Source organism: Melanerpes formicivorus, unplaced genomic scaffold (assembly GCF_026170545.1).
Source record: "Melanerpes formicivorus ecotype bairdi unplaced genomic scaffold, bMelFor1.0.p_v2 SCAF_3, whole genome shotgun sequence".
NCBI lineage: Eukaryota > Metazoa > Chordata > Aves > Piciformes > Picidae > Melanerpes > Melanerpes formicivorus.
The window spans coordinates 40942863-40959335 of NW_027142355.1; the positions used below are offsets into that span (position 1 = coordinate 40942863).

Consider the following 16473-nt stretch of genomic DNA (forward strand, 5'->3'; position numbering starts at 1 on the left):
TCTTTCTCTTCTCTTCTCTTTCTCTTTTCTCTTTCGTCTTCTACTTTCTCTCTCTCTTTCTCTCTTTCTCTTTCTCTCTTTCTCTCTCTCACTTTCTCTCTCTCTTCTCTCTTTCTCTCTCTCCTCTTCTCTCTCTCTCTCTCTTTCTCTCTCTCTTTCTCTCTCTCTTTCTCTCTCTCTCTTTCTCTCTCTCTCCTTTCTCTCTCTCTCTCTCTCTCTTTCTCTCTCTCTCTTTCTCTCTCTCTCTTTCTCTCTCTCTCTCTCTCTTTCTCTCTCTCTTTCTCTCTCTCTCTCTCTCTCTCTCTCTCTCTTTCTCTCTCTCTCTCTCTCTCTCTCTCTCTTTCTTTCTCTTTCTCTTTCTCTCTTTCTCTTTCACTTCTTTTCCCTTTCCCTTTCCCTTTCCCTTTCCCTTTCCCTTTCCCTTTCCCTTTCCCTTTCCCTTTCTCTCTCTCTCTCTCTCTCTCTCTCTCTTTCTCTTTTTTCTATTCTCAGGAAAGGGTTGAGTGTTAGGCTGTGTATTTTTGGAAGAAACGCCTACTGAAAATTCATTGGTAGACTGGCAGACACTTGTGTAAAAGAGAACAGGATACTCACCACAGAATAAATCATGTATTAGCAAAACCTCTCTAATTTTCCTGCAAGCAGAGTCTAACAGCATCTAATGGAGGAAAATGGTACTGTTTCCAGTTCTGCTGTACAAGTATTGGATGGCTCAGAGGAACAATATAGGCTGTTACTGAAGCCTGGCTTGCTATGGACCAACAGCTTTTACCATCTGACAAGTTGGCAATGCCCTGCATTAAATTAGTTAAACATCTCAGTCAGGTTTCCAATAATCAGTATTTGTAAGTTTGAAAATCTTTGTTGACCTCAGGAGACTGAAATCGCTTGAGAGCTCCTAGAGGTCATGCGCTTCTGGAGCAGAAATACTTTGCTGAGGCCCTAAGGCATTGCTTGCAAGGAAAATACGTTCCTGTGAACTGTAGGCAAGTGTCGCAGAAGGTAATGATGTTTTTCTGCAGGTGGGAAGTCCATCACCTTGTCTGTATAGGCAAATAAAGATGTTACCTCACAGCAACAATTTATTACAGGTTTTCTCTTCTGAAGGTTGTTTGTCTGCTAGGCTCGCAGTTACTGCTGCCTTGCTCTTAACCCACTCCTGCAACATATCCTGCAACCTAATCATTAAAAGTCAAAATCTGCATTTCTCTCTTGTTAGTGAAATCTAATGCACAGCCAATTGCTCTGTGAAGAACTGTTAGAGAGGTAAACAGTGGCTCTCTCGGGTTAGCAACGAACATTCTAAGCCACAGAACTAGCACCTGGATAGCTGGTGATGTGTGAGGGAGGGTGATTTGTACTATGAAACGGCAGGAGACAACCAGAGCGCTTTTCGGTGACACTGTGGTTCGATTCTTTCCCTTGTAGCGGAAACGCCTTGCATCAAATTATTTGAATAACCCCTTGTTCCTTTCAACAAGAGGTAAGCACTTTTTAAAATGAATATACTGCTGTTCTAATGACATGTGAAATATTTATTAGTAGGATTTCATATACATGACGGCTAGGGTACCACAGGGCATTACTTTCTAGCGTGCAGTGGAAGTGGACGGTTTCCCTGCACAAACAATCGAAGGATAAGGCTAAAGGTCAAAACTGTATAGAAACAGATCCAAAGTCTCTGATATCAGAGAGAAAATCCAATCCATAGTATTGTAAGCACCAACACAGAGAGTCAGTCAGTCGACTGTAGTCATGAGGTCTTGGGTGACAGGTTGGACTTGATGATCTTTGAGGCCTTTTCCAGCCTTACTGATTCTATGATTCTGTGGCCGAAGAAGGCACCGCTGCCAATCCCAAGTGCTTAAAAGATATATACTCAAAAAGGAAGATTTTAATCATTTATTTTTTATTACTGTTATGGGCTATTTGTTTGCCTCTTTTCATCAGCTTTAGGAAATGGCTGTCCACCTTCAAGGGGCAGAAATTTGCCATACCTTTTACTTCAACAACAATGTCTGAAACCCACACAATTTGTCTGACTCCAAGAGCAGGAGCCATAAGTCTAGATTTGATAGCCTTGAAGATGCCTTCCCATTTTGTATTTATAAGAAGTTCAGATGCTGAAAATTTCATAGTAAAGGCTTTGAGAATGAGCAACTCAGAAAAGCCATTTGGGGATGATGATGATGATGATGGTTAGCTCATGTGAAGACAAACGTGCAATATACAGGCCAAGAGTTGCAAGGTGCAACAGGAAGAGCACTGAGTAGAGTTTTAACTCTCAAGATGAGGCCCATGTAGGATTTTAAGAGAGAAAGTAAGAAGCTTGAGTTACATTTCAGAAGAGGAGAGAAAACCGATAACCAAATGTGATTGTGTCCTTGCCCTAGTTGCCTTTGTAATTTAGAACCTGCTGTAGTGCATTAGAGGTGAGGGAAGAAAGATGTTTTTCTAAGCCACATATTCTGTCAGTATTAAGGGTATTTACAGCAGCAATTCCATTTAGAACACGAAGTTTTGACAGTGTTTTCAGTGTTTGCTTGATATCCTTATCAAATGTCATGTTTAGTGCTGGGGATTCACCTTTCTGGTCCTGCCTTGGATTCCTGTGCCACAGGATCACCATCTGAAATGCAGTGGTGCTTCTCTCTGCCTTCGAAACTTCACATGCTTGATGCAGACAATTGTCCTACTTACCATCCACCTCTAACACACAGGGTCTCAGAGAGCAAGAGAGGTTATTACATAGTAAACAGCTCTGATGACAGGAGCCCATGCTTATGTGAGCCCCAGTGGAAAGAACATTATACCTGGTTTAGTTTTATTTTCAAAATTAAGATGATAATTTATTATTTGTCTTACCATAGCACTTCTTTTCCCCATGTAAACACAGAGGGAAGAACCCAGGGGAGAATGGCAGTGTTAGCAAGCCGTGCTGTTGGGCCCTGGGGGGATTTCATTCAACTTAGGTTTTGGTATCTCTGACTTTATTTTCACCACACTTCCCATTTTCCTTGCAAGGAAGTAGGCAAGTGCCAGAGCCCTACTGTTGCAGCTCTCCCTGAGCCACTTGGAAACCAGCACTCTCTGTAGTTAGTTGTTAGTCATAGAAGAGAATCACAGAATCATTATTGTTGGAAAAGACCTCCCAGATTATCTAATGCAACCATCAACCTAACATCACCATGGCCTTTGAACCATGTCCCTAAGTGCCATGTCTGCATGGTTTTTGAACATCTTCAGGGATGGTGACTCCACCACCTCCCTGGGCAGCACATTCCAATGCCTAACCAGCCTTTCAGGAAAGAAATTTCTCCTAGTACTCTATCAAAACCTTAACTCCTCTTCCAGTCTTGTATCTGCATGACCCTGTGCTGGGATTCTGCATGCTCTGACAATTGTAAGCTGGGCTCCTTTAGAGGAGAACTCAGCACCTCTGTAGGGGTTTGTTAGCTGCATGCACCAGGGCACTCTTGTGCTAGATGCTGTGCAAGCTCTGAACTGAAGACAGATGCTGGAGACAGATGTTATCCCAGACAGTCTGGCATTGCAGTGATGTAGTTGTCTACCTTCAGTGCAGAGCTGACTGCCCTTTCTCCTATAAAACAGCCCTTCAGAAAACTTCTCCTTGGTTTATTTTATTTTTCATCAGCTAGGAGGCAGAAGGGGAAATATTTTAAAGTATGTTTAAAGCTTGTGAAGAAGAGTGGGCTGAAAAGAGAAATAAGCAAACTAAAAAAGGAAATGAAATGAAAGAAAAAAAAATCCATATGAAGTGCCAGCAAGAGCTGCCACTTCCAGAAAGGGAGAAGAATTCTTGTCAATTTTGAGCAAAGTGTCAATTAATCAGGATTCATTTAGCTGAAAATGTTTTACCTGAAATGAGGTCACATCCCCTGACATGTATCGTTTGTAGAAAGACAAAGACTCTTCAATTATCAAGGCTCTGTTTGTCTGAATAACATTTATATCCCCTGAGTAAACGTGGTGTCATATTGTGGTGGATCTCTGCCTGTGTATTTAGGTATAGGAAGTGACATCTGCAGATTGCACAAATCTGTGATCATTATGGAAGTCATTGGTGAAGGAGGCTAAATTGTTGGGAAAAGTAGGCAAATTTATGGAAGGGGAAAAAAAGATCTGTCTAAGGCTGTTAAATATGGAAAAAGAAGATGCAGACTCCAGGTGGGGGACACCATAAACTGCTGCTCTCTAGAAAGAGACTTCTGGAGTGGGCAAATTTATTCTGTGCTTGCCTTGTTCTTGCACCCTGTGCATGTGTGGCAGCACTGGATGCTGTTAGCAAAGAGCCTGGTCTTTATAGTATCACAGTATAACTAAGGTTGGACAGGACCTCGAGGATCATCGAGTCCAACCTATCAACACAGACCCCATGACTAGACCATGGCACAAGTGCCACGTCCAATCCCCTCTTGAACACCTCCAGGGACAGTGACTCCACCACCTCCCTAGCCTTTGGTCTGTCTTAGGTGAAGCTGTTCCTTCAGTCTTATGTTCCTCTTTCTACCTGGGTGTGAGGCCTGAATGTGTCTGCATCTTCACAAGTCTGCATGAATCAGTGTATAAAATAGATGCCTAACAGCAGGAAGCAGCTCCCAGGTGGGTCTGTATGTGAAAGATGTCACTGGGACAGCTATGCTCCCGTTGTGATCAGAGAGGGAGCTGAAGAAGGACAGAAGGACAGAGATGTCAGTGTGGTTGTGTCCACTTTAATCCAAATGAAGGCTTTTCCATCAGCTGTTTGGGACTGAGACAGCAAGCGTGCACCAGCCTCATGCAAACTGGCAGCAAAAATTAGAAGCTGCAGCATGGTTTCCATAAAGCTGTTAACATTTTCTGGCTTTTTATTTTTGGACCAAAGTGTGATGAATTTCACAAATACTTTTGCAAAGAGCTTGTCCTGCTTTCCCGTGAGCTGTGGTGGTTATTGTTCTTACCAGGCTGCGAATGCAATCGCTGCAGACTGGGTTCACCAAAAGGTCAGAAAATCTTGGCTTTTTGGGTGGGAGTAGTTTGATGATAAAGAGTTGATGGTTACCTGAAGCTCACTCCTACAAGTAGCTGACCGTTTTGGCTGTGAATCAGCTGGACATTCAAATGTGTGTGTAACAGTAAGTCAGTGGCACCAATTTCATACTCCCAAGTTAAGCGCCTGCTTAAGGGCCTTGATGGTTCATGGCCAGACTGTTCATCACCCAGCAGGCTCAAGTCCTTAAGAGAGACTTTCAGACTCCTGTCACGTGGAGAGGAGCTCTGCAGGAAAATGTGTGACAATTGGAAACAGAATGTGCTTCTCATGCTCTGACATTTTAGCATCAGACCTTTGGGCATGAGATTCCTCCCATGTAAACTTCAAACTCTCAGATGCCAGTTGCATTGAGTGCTGGTGCATTCTCTCCTGCCTGCCTTCCTGCTGGCGAGGTTGTCCGTGTCACAGCTTCCCATAGCTGAGAACTAGCATTCACTGCAGCAATGTATTCCCCACTAATCTGTTCTCTGCCCCTCTTTCATATGCTAGCAAATGAGGATCCATTCTGGAAGGTATGTGTAGAAAAATTGCATTCCCAGTGTCCTTTTCATCACCGTGCTTGCTTCTGATTATTGTACTTTCCATACCGGTACAAAACTCTCCTTGCCTTTCATACTGCTTGAGTGAAACATTTCCCACTTAACTAAATCTTTGAGCTTTGAAGTTAGAATTTCAAAGAGATGAATGAACTCTTGGGCTTTCATGTGCAAGGCTCAGGTTTAAATCCCTTTGTAGACTCCTCTGATCGAGAAATTGCTAGTCCAGATTTGTGGCTTAAAAGAAAAAGTAGGAGCCATTCCAGATGAAATTCTGGATTAAACCTCTTTGCATTTAGGTTAAAATGAAGACCTTTGGAGCAGGAGAATGATTTGGGGTTGGTTTTTTTTTGACAGGTTTGAGTTAGCATTGAAGATACAAACCTGACTTAAACTGTCCTGAAACATTCTAATTAATATCCATAAAAATGAAATTATGCTTTTGGAAGTAGCAGAGGTACAGGATTGTTGTTCTACTTCCTGGAAAAGCACAGGGAAAATTTAGGGTTGTAGGGGTTTTTATAATGGTTCACAAGCCATGAGAGTTTCAAAATCAGCGTCTCCTTTATTAAAACGCACTTAATTATACAAAGAGTAATTAACATTGCTACCAGATTAACACAGCAATTTACTACATGACATTTTAACTTTGTTGATGAGTCTCAGTTCATTTTATGTCTTGCTTCAGATAAAGTACTAATCAGTCTTGGAGCAGGAAGGTTGTCAGGGCAAGTCTGAAGAAGGAACAATTAGTGCCAGGGAGAAAACAGGGCCAGAGGAGCCCTCTAGAGGAGTTGCCATTAGAGGGTACACAGCAAAAGGTTGTCCTTGAGCACACTGGTTTTTCTAGCTGCTCTTTCAGGCAGTGGACACAAACCATGAAGCTCTGCTTTCTCCCCAGACACTGTTTTTCACTTGCTTCCCTCTGCTTTGGACTTGCAGGACTTCAGAATAGAGCTGTGTGTGATGATAGATGTGTTGGGGTGCATCAAGTGCACCAGAAGCTGGCCATATTAGTCAGCTCCCTCGTGTGTTTGATTAGTTGGGGGTTAGCTTTTTTGGTTGTTTCAGTTAATGAAGTGGCTTCTGGCTCGTGTGTTTGTATTTCTTGCCATCACACACCATTATTTCTGTTGTCTCTACAGCAGCCAGAGTCATTTTGACAGATTTTTGTGTTTGAATGACCTTGTCTGCTCCAAGAGGGGCTTGAATACTGTAGAGGGAGGAGTTCTCAATGGATTGCCTTTACCCAGGCCTTCCTTCTTCTCTTGCAGAATGAGATCCACCATGATGAACACTGCACTGCTTGCAAGCGTGGCGTTAACTTGCAGCCCTGTGGTACGTGTCCCAGAGCATATCACCTCAACTGCTTGGATCCACCCCTCAAAACTGCCCCCAAAGGGGTTTGGGTCTGTCCAAAGTGCCAACAGAAGGTAAGCTGCATGGAGCACACCATGCCAAGGAGAGACAGTGGGAGAAACCTCACATTTGTGTACCACTAAAATGATCTAACCTATGGTCACAGCTTAGGGGGCTGCATTAGCTAAAGTAATGCTGAGAGGCTTTCAGTAGAGTTTTGCAGCATTTGTTTCTGGTATTTTCATTGACCTGGAGTTAGAACATACACTGAGTGCCTTAGCTTCCCTGTAATTGCATCTGCTGAAGTCTGCCCCTTTAAAATGTCTCCTCATTTTCTTTCTTCCCTCCTTCACTGTGAAGCCAGCAGCATGTAAGGTTGCCAGAGGAGTAATGTAAATCTTATAATGAGGGAGACAGTGTCAGAAAGAGACACTGTTAACCAGAGGATCTGAAAGCTGTGAGAACACTTCCTCTTCTTTAAATGGTGTTTATTACACACAACTATTGATCACAGTCATGTCAGAAATGCTAATTTGTCTAGTTGCTGTGAATAATGCTGATTGCATGAACAGGAGAACAATCACTAAAACAGTGCAGTGTCACTGAAATATAGAGTGGAGGCTTAGATTTTGTGCCTTAGAGTTCATTGTGTTTAGCTTGGAGATCACTGTTATGCTCCTTTGAAAATGTCAAGGGGAAGTTCTAGTGTGCAGCTGCAGAGAGCAGGGCAGCCCAGGATTAGATCCTCAGTCGTGTTTTCATATGGACCAGCAATGTCTTCTATGTAGGGTGCACAACACTCCTGACAGGGTGCAAGCCTGCTTGTCAAGGGCTGAAGGGTGCCTTCTGGCCACGGCAGCAAGCAACAGAGGATTTGTAACCCCCTTTTAGCACTGTGATGCTCTTTATAGTGATGTGTAAAGGAGTAAGCCCCAATGGAGATGGCTGCTCAAATTATTCTCTTGTTACTTTTCAGCTTGTGAATTCTGAGACAAGGACCCTACGTCTGGTCCTGCAGAGCTTTGAGGCTGGAGGAAGGAAAACATTGGTGTGGGTCTTTGTGGAGTCCTAACTTTTTATTGTTTCCTGGGCTTACAGGTGTTAAAGAAAGATGATAATGTGCCATGGACTGGAACTCTGGCTATTGTTCACTCCTATGTTACTCACAAAACAGGTAGGGATTGACACAGCTGTTGACAAGGAACTCCCACCTCATGACTGGTGCTGCCAGTTGAGTCTTTCTTACCGCTTTTATGGATGCAGTGATGTAATGCTACCAGATATGGTGGCATTATTAAACAAAGAGCCCTAAGGGGCTGTGACTGGGAGCAGCAGGTCACTTTCTTTCCCCCTCAGTCTGCTCCTTCACTGTCTTCTCTCTTTAAGGAAGCTGAGATTTATCTCTCTGGAACTTCATTCTGTAGAGGAGGCTATCATTCAAATGGTGCCTTCCTGGGAACAGGGTTGAAAATGGGCTTTTGAGGCAGAAATGTGTCAGGCTGAGAGGCAGAGAGAGACAGTCAGGCTAGACCTGAGCCATGTATTTGGCTATGTAGCACAAGGCCAAACTCTTGTCTCAGATGCTACAGCAGTATCAGTTCCTAATTGCTTTGGTATTATTTAGTATCACAATCATTAGATATTTGTGTATTCACCATGACTCTTTTTTCAGCTCACTATTCAGGCCATTGGGGGCATGAGATTGTATCTGCAAGTTTTGCAGAGACGTGGAGCTGTTGTGATCATGCTTTTCAGGCAGGATCACTGACTATTGCTGTTCTGGGCAGCTCACCTGCTCCTCAGTACCATTCACCTCTTTCCTGGGGACCTTCAGAACCACATGTGGTGAAGGATTCATTTTAATTCAGCTCAAACCTGTGCTGTAGCTTTTGGGCTGTCCTGTGTGCTAGCTGTTGACATAGACACGTGCAAGCAGAAACTCCAGGTCTGTTTGGGTGTACCTGCTACCAAAAGGCTAACAAGACCTGAAACTAATCACTCAGAATCCCTGCTTCTGCCCTCTGTTGTCAAGCACACCGTTTTGCTGAGTGCCCTTTTCTTAACTTCTCTCATCTTTAATCTTATTGTTCCACAGTCAAAGAGGAAGAGAAGCGGAAGTTGTTAAAGAGAAGCAGCGAGCTGAAGAGTGAGCATAGACAGTTAGAAGAAAAAGATCGACTTCTCAACAATGCAGTGAAGGTAGGACACCTGAACTGGGGACACAGAGTCTCCTGCAGAGAAGTTTATCAAGAATTTATGCCTGAAAAAAGAAGGCTATTTTGGGGCTAAGCTACAGGCGTTCCAAGCGTGAATGTAGTTCTCTGAGGAAAACCACATGGATTTACGTCTCACACCAAAGCAAGCTGCTTTGGTAGGCTGAGGAGGAGAAATCTCAGAATCACAGAGTGTTAGGGGTTGGAAGGGACCTCAAAAGATCATCCAGTCCAACCCCCTGCCAGAGCAGGATCACCTAGAGCAGGTCACACAGGAATACGTCCAGGTGGGTTTTGAATGTCCCCAGAGAAGGAGACTCCACAACCTCTCTGGGCAGCCTGCTCCAGTGCTCTGTCACCTTCACAATGAAAACGTTTTTCCTTAGGAATTCCTGTTGCACACAACCACCCCACAACCCCAGCAGTCATGGCTGCCTTCCTAGTGGTGCCATAACCAGCTGTAATCTCCCTAGTGATTTTAAGGCACTCCTATTCTCCAGGTTAAAAGTTTAATCACAGGTATGTCCTCCAGTGGTAGCTGCTTGTCCATAAGCTCAAGACTCTTTCGTAGTTAGAAATAACCATCTTTATTTTTCTTAGGAGCTGAACATTCTAACAGTCTCTTTGTGTCTGGAAATGAGTTCTCCATAAACTTGTTTCAAAGCTCAATGCTGGCTGGAGGTGCCTCCCACACATACCACGGAATGAGGACCTGTCTCTGGCAGTAATGAATGGGATGAGTTCAACGCCTTAGCTCCTATCCTTCATAGCTGAAGGAACTTACTTGGGACTACCTCACCTCAAGCCCACTCTTCAGGGACACCTGTTAGCTTTCATGGCAGTCTCAATACATATTTGAAACTTCCTTACCCTGGAGAAATCAAAGTGGCAGCTGCAGGAGTAACTGGTCACTGTTTGTTTTAACACTACAGTTATCCAGAGGAGACATGTCAAAATATTAATCACATTTAAAGCAGAGTGGAAGGAGAACCAATAACTTACTAAGAGACATCACAGTGGGGAATATTCCCTATGTGTACAGCCACCATCAGCACTAAACATGTATGTATGAAGAGGTGACTCTGGGGTACAGAGTATCTTTGGTAGGTGGGAGAAGGAATGAGGACTTCAGAAAAACATCTGGGGGTACAGTGAGCTACCAGCTGTGTGTCAGGGCTGTCAGCCTCAGTAAGATTTCTCTCTCGGCAAAATCAGGCTCTTCCAGGGGACAACACTTTGGTCTTTAAATAGTAGTGTGAGGTGATGGTCATAGATCACAGTATCACAGTATCACCAAGGTTGGAAGAGACCTCAAAGACCATCGAGTCCAACCTGTCACCACAGACCTCATGACTAGACCATGGCACCAAGTGCCACATCCAATCCCCTCTTGAACACCTCCAGGGATGGGGACTCCACCACCTCCCTGGGCAGCACATCCCCATGACGAATGACTCTCTCAGTGAGAACTTTCTCCTCACCTTGAGCCTAAACTCCCCCTGGCACAGCTTGAGACTGTGTCCTCTTGTTCTGGTGCTGGTTGCCTGGGAGAAGAGACCAACCCCTTCCTGGCTACAACCTCCCTTCAGGTAGTTATAGAGAGCAATGAGGTCACCCCTGTGCCTCCTCTTCTCCAGGCTAAGCAACCCCAGCTCCCTCAGCCTCTCCTCACAGGGCTGTGCTCAAGGCCTCTCCTCAGCCTCGTTGCCCTTCTCTGGACACCTTCAAGTGTCTCAATGTCCTTCTTAAACTGAGGGGCCCAGAACTGGACACAGGACTCAAGGTGTGGCCTAACCAGTGCTGAGTGCAGGGGCACAATGACCTCCCTGCTCCTGCTGGCCACACTATTCTTGATGCAGGCCAGGATGCTGTTGGCCTTCTTGGCCACCTGGGCACACTGCTGGCTTATGTTTAGGCAGCTGTCAATCATCACCTCCAGGTCCCTCTCTGTTTGGCAGATATGTAGATGATATAGATACAGATGATATAGATACAGATATAGATCCTTCCAAGATACAGTTGGAAGGAGAAAAGCAACGAAAGGTGTTGTGGCACAGAGCAATTCCGTTTCTGGTGTTTGCCAGTGATGTACATTAAAGAGTGCACTCTTCCAGAGGTGGAAGGGTAGTATTGGGTAAAAACAGAGCATGAGATTTCATCTATCTAATGCAACCTCTCAGCTGCTCTACACTGTTGCTTTTCAAACAACATGACTTTCAAGTGAGGTTATCCTGTTTCCCCCGAACTGGAGAATCCCCCCATTACTCCAGGCAGTTTAGATGGCAGCCAAAGAGGAGCATTCTGCAGACAAATAATCTGTTTTGCCAGGCCTCTGGACCCACTAGGAGAAGGCAAACAGTAGGTTTCAGATAAGAGAGACCATTGCCTCCTTCTGTCTCGTGGATAGACTCAACATTTTGGTCTGTCACGTAGCCCCTTGCAGGCCAGCTGATAGCACGAAGGATGGGATGTTAGCTACAGCAGTATGCAGTTGAGGAAGGAAAGGAGAACTGCTGATTCTTCCTTACCTCTTTTTGGAGAAGAGAGAGAGCAGGGATGCCTTAGTTTGGTTCATGCTTGCTTTCATGTAGGCTGGTATGCAGTGTTTCAAGTGACTGTGGGGTGCAGTTTGGTCACTTCATAAGAAAAAGACTTTCTTGTGACTGCAGTGGTACAAGGGTGGTGTCTCAGGTCAAGTGTTCTGTCACACAATGTTGATGTGATGACTAGAGAGATCATCTTCATAGTGCTGAGTCCCTAAAACGTGTGGCACACACAAAATGCATCACGGTGATGCAATGGTGTTTAACAATGCCTTCTGGTAGGATTTGGAGAGCTCACTGATGCCTTGGGTACTTTCCAGTAATGCAGCTATTACAATCCCATGCCAATAATCTCTTTGGAGTGTAGAAAGCATTACTGCCAGGCTGTCTACAGGATGAGGTAGGAAATGTCCTCTGAATGTATTTGGTCCGGGATGAGTATTGTTACCTCAGACAGCTGCTGCAGCGTGTGCAGCACCAGTGATTATTCCATTCGTTAAGCTGTGGTTTTGCTATCCCCAAAGGAGAATATACTTCATTTGAGCAGGATGTTCACTCAAGACACAAAAGGATGTTTCAAGATATGTTTGACACCAATTTGAATATATTCTCAGTCTTCTCTTCTCTTTCCCCTTCTCTTTATTTGACAGAAATGCTTAGAGCTAAAAACCAGCCTGTTGGCCCAGCAGAAAGGGACTCAGTCATCACTGGAACGTCTCAAAACCCTCATTAGACTGATACAAAACGAGCAGATGATTCAGGTTACCATGACGACCACCACCACCTCCTCCCTGCTAACTGTCCCCTGGATCAAACCCTCCCCTGCCTCTGCTGCCATGCACAAAGCCTTGCAGCAATCGCAGGGTAACAACTGACAGCGTCGGCTGCGTGCGAAGGAAGGAACGGGGAAAAAACTTTATCCACGAGCGCGATGGAGAGGTTAACCTGAGACAAAGGAGGGAAGGAGCAATCTTAAGCTTTGATACTCATAGAAACTTGCAAACCAAGCAGTCCAGTTTGTAGGTCACTGTGGCAGCAGGTTCCCACGGAGCGGGTGGTGCTGCGGTTTTGTATTTGCCAAGACCTTCAGTGCTTAAGAGATTTTTGTTGTTCTGTTATGTTGGCCTTAATGTATTTATGACTGAGGATGAGCAGGAACAGGATGGCTGGTGGGAAGCGGACTGTCCTCTTGCGGGGAGCAGACAGGCTCCCGGTTCTCCTTGAAAGGCGAAGGTTTTCAATGCAAAGAGTTAGTGAGGTAGTAGAGAAGTAGTTTGGGCTGAGAGCTGTGCGTGGGAGGGAAATTGGTGAGCTAACCAGAAACTGCTTAGGACTAGAGATGAACTCTGATCAAAGGAACAATGTTGGCCCCGTTGATTCAGGTGACCTGGAGATGGGGCTGGCCTGACCCGTCACGGACACTCACAGAGCCTTGAAATAAAGATCAAAAAAAACAAACAAAAGGGAAAAAAAAAAACAACAAACAAAAAAAAGAGGAAGAAAAAACCACAAATAATTTTTTTCCCCAGTATTATTAGAGTTGAGAATTGCAGATATTTAAATAAAGAAACTGTATGAAGCTAGCATTTCTAGTGACACATCGAAGTATTTCCACGCTGACGCTGCTGTATATGCGTTCCAAGGATTGCAGAGGGGGCTGACTGTCAGACTCCCTCCTTCCTTGCAGCTCCTTTTGACTTAGTTTGCTCTCGGTGCACTTGCCTCATGGAGGGGTTTTTTTGTGCAAGAGTCAGCACAAACCAGAACAGTGGAGAGCTTGGGCAGCTTGGGCTTCACTGCTTTCTCGTTTATTTCAGAGGGATTATTTTGGGGGGGATTCTATTCTTTTTGCTTGGGGTTCTTTGTTTTTGAGATTATTTTGGGGTTGTTCTTTCTTTTTGGGTTGGGCTTCGTTATTTTTTGAGAGAGATTATTTGGGAGGTTTTCTGTTATTTTTTTGGTTGGCTTTCTCTTTTTTTGAGATTATTTTGGGGTTGTTCTTTCTCTTTGGGTTGGGTTTCATTATTTTTGTTGTGAGATTCTTTTGGAGCTTTTCCTTTTTTTCAGATTATTTTGATGTTTTTCTTTTATTTTTTGGTTGGGTTTTGTCTTTTTTGAGATTATTTTGGGGTTATTCTTTCCTTTTTTGGGCTGGGTTTCATTGTGGTTTTTTTGAAAGAGAGATTATTTTGGAGGTTTCCCCCTTTTTCTGAGAGATTATTTTGGGGCTTTTCTTTTTTCTTGGTTGGGTTTCATTTTTTTTTTTTTTTTGAGAGAGATTATTTTGGAGATTTTATTTTATTTTTTTGGGTGGGTTTCTCTTTATTTGAGATTATTTTGGGGTTATTCTTTCTCTTTGGGTTGGGTTTCATTATTTTTGTTGTGAGAGAGATTATTTTGGAGTTTTTCCTTGTTTTCTTTTTTAGAGAGATTATTTTGTTGTTTGGTTTTGGTTTCTTTTTTGGTTGGGTTTAATTTTTTTTTCCCCAGAGATTATTTTGGGGTTTTTCTTCTTTTTTGTTTGTTGGATTTCTTTTTTTTTTTTTCCTTTTTTTTCCCTTTTTGGTTATTTTTGGAAGGTGTTTGTTTTTTTTTAAGGGGGAAAAAAAAACCAGAAAAAAACAAATAAATATTCTGGGTTTTGTTTCTTGCCAGTACAGATAATATGCCAAAAAAAACCCCAAAAGAAGATAACTTTGCATTTTTGTTTTTATTGGTCAGAGTATCTCATGTGACTCTTTATTGTTTGTTTTTTTAATCATGATTATGTTTCTTTGTTGTTGTTTTTTTTTGCTTGCAGAAACATCTGCTGAAGTGGTCCAGGGGGGGAAAAATGCTTCTAGGGGTTGTTTCTCATCCTGGACACTCTCAAGACTTCCAGGGGAGGGACAGGTCATGAAAAATATAAAGGGTTTGGGTTTGGGTTTTGGGGTTGATTTTGGGGTGGGTTTTTTTTGGAGACTTGATTCCTTTGTAATATTTTGTTGGATTTTTAGCACGTTTGGGAAGTGTTTAGCACTAGCCTGACAATAATCCCAGTGCACCTGCTTGTTTCACTAGCTAGTCTTCCTGATGCTGCAAGGGTCCACCTGCCCCCCAAGCCCTGTAGGCCACAGCCCCACCTTGTCACCCTGCGACCTGCCCGGGAAGGCAGTGATGGGCAACCCAGTGGTTCTCAACACCTCACAGACACACCACACACACACCCCCCCACCAGATGCCATCAGCTCTGTCTTCTATGAGTTCTCCGTCAATAGCACAACAGATCCTTACGGGACGCGAGGAGCCACCAGAGCAGGAGACCAGGCTGTGTCTCTCACATCAGCGTATCACATGGTGCCGAAACAGCGTGTCTTTTATAAATGAATAACTAACTAGCTAAAGAAACCAAACCAAACCAAACAACACAACAGAAAACCACACAAGGGACTGGCTTGGCTTTGTGTTCTTTTTCCCGTCGCCCATCACTAGCAGCGCACGGTCCCTTCTTCAACCATTGTCACAACTCCGGGAGAAACTGTGCAGTACTATACAAATCTATTTTAATACACAACACTCAGTTGAACAAGATTTTTATATTCTTTTATGGATGAACAAAGTGAACTAAGTGAGTAAAAAACACAATTGTTATACCTTGGTTATCATATTGCCAATCATGCATCCTGACGTGGCTTGCAATGTAGATGTTTTCAGGTTTAATGATTTTTATCATTTATTATTATTTTTTTTGCCTTCTCAGACAAATTTAAGGCAAAAAAAAAAAACATAATAAAGGTAAAAAAAGTAAAAAAAAAAAGAGGAAAAGTGTGGAAGGTTGAATATGTGAAGAAGTTCTGAAGTGTCTTTGGACTGTTTCAAGTAGTTATTTTGAAAAGGGGACTGTCCAGTGGATAGTGTGCATAGGAAATGAAAAAAACAAAGTGTTTGTCTTAAATATGCCAATGTAGTTTTACTTCTTTATGATGCATTAAACTTGATTGACAATTTCATGGTGTTGGCCTTGTGGTGATATCTGCTGCTGAGGGAACGTGACGCGGCCTGCCCGGGTCCTGCTGCTGTGACTCCCTCCCCCTCCTCTGCCAGCTAGTGAGACTCTGGCATGGTGGGGAAAAAAGTGATTGCTGCTGATTGCTCCACTGCTTGCTTCAGCTCTCAAATGTAAACAATGCCAGGATCACTCCAATACTGCCTGCTTTCCTTCTTCCAGGAAGAGAAGATGCTCTCTTCCTTGAGGCCATCATGGCTCTTCCTTGAGGCCACCATGTCTCTCCCTTTCTTAGCTTCCCACTTCTAAGACTAATTTCCTGTCACACCCCTCCCTCTGTATGCATAGATGTTGATGGTACCACAGATCTCTCCCTTTTTCTCCTGCATCTTTTGTGTCTGCTGCACCACACAGCTTGGTGTCATCAGCAAACCCACTGAGGGTGCACTCAATGCCACTGCCCATGTTGCCAACAAAGACGTTAAGCAATACTGGTCCCAGGACTGATCCCTGAGGGACTCCACTTGTCACTGGCCTCCACTTGGACAGGGGCCCATTGACAGCCACTCCTTGGGTGCAGCCAGCAAGCCAGTTCCTTATCCACCAAGTGGTCCATCCATCAAACCTGTATTTTACAGAATCAGAATCACAGAATCACCAAGGTTGGAAGAGACCTCGAGGATCATCAAGTCCAACCTGTCACCACAGACCTCATGACTAGACCATGGCACAAAGTGCCACGTCCAATCCCTTCTTGAACACCTCCAGGGATGGTGACTCCACC

General features: G+C 43.9%; 1 protein-coding gene across 6 annotated transcripts in view; it reads left to right on the plus strand.

Moving 5' to 3' along the window:
• The window catches only part of PHF21B (PHD finger protein 21B), a 207957-nt gene extending 192199 nt beyond the window's left edge, over positions 1-15758 (plus strand). For 3 of the 6 annotated variants that reach the window (XM_068170673.1, XM_068170685.1, XM_068170686.1), the window contains 6 exons: positions 1429-1483; positions 5543-5565; positions 6864-7022; positions 8047-8122; positions 9044-9147; positions 12355-15757. In XM_068170673.1, coding sequence (XP_068026774.1) covers positions 1429-1483; positions 5543-5565; positions 6864-7022; positions 8047-8122; positions 9044-9147; positions 12355-12579 — 642 coding nt within the window. In that variant the 3' untranslated portion in view covers positions 12580-15757. Of the gene's footprint in view, positions 1-1428; positions 1484-5542; positions 5566-6863; positions 7023-8046; positions 8123-9043; positions 9148-12354 lie in introns of all 6 variants that reach the window. The other 3 variants (XM_068170674.1, XM_068170680.1, XM_068170678.1) reach the window with 2 other exon arrangements.
• Positions 15759-16473: the final 715 nt, after the last annotated feature.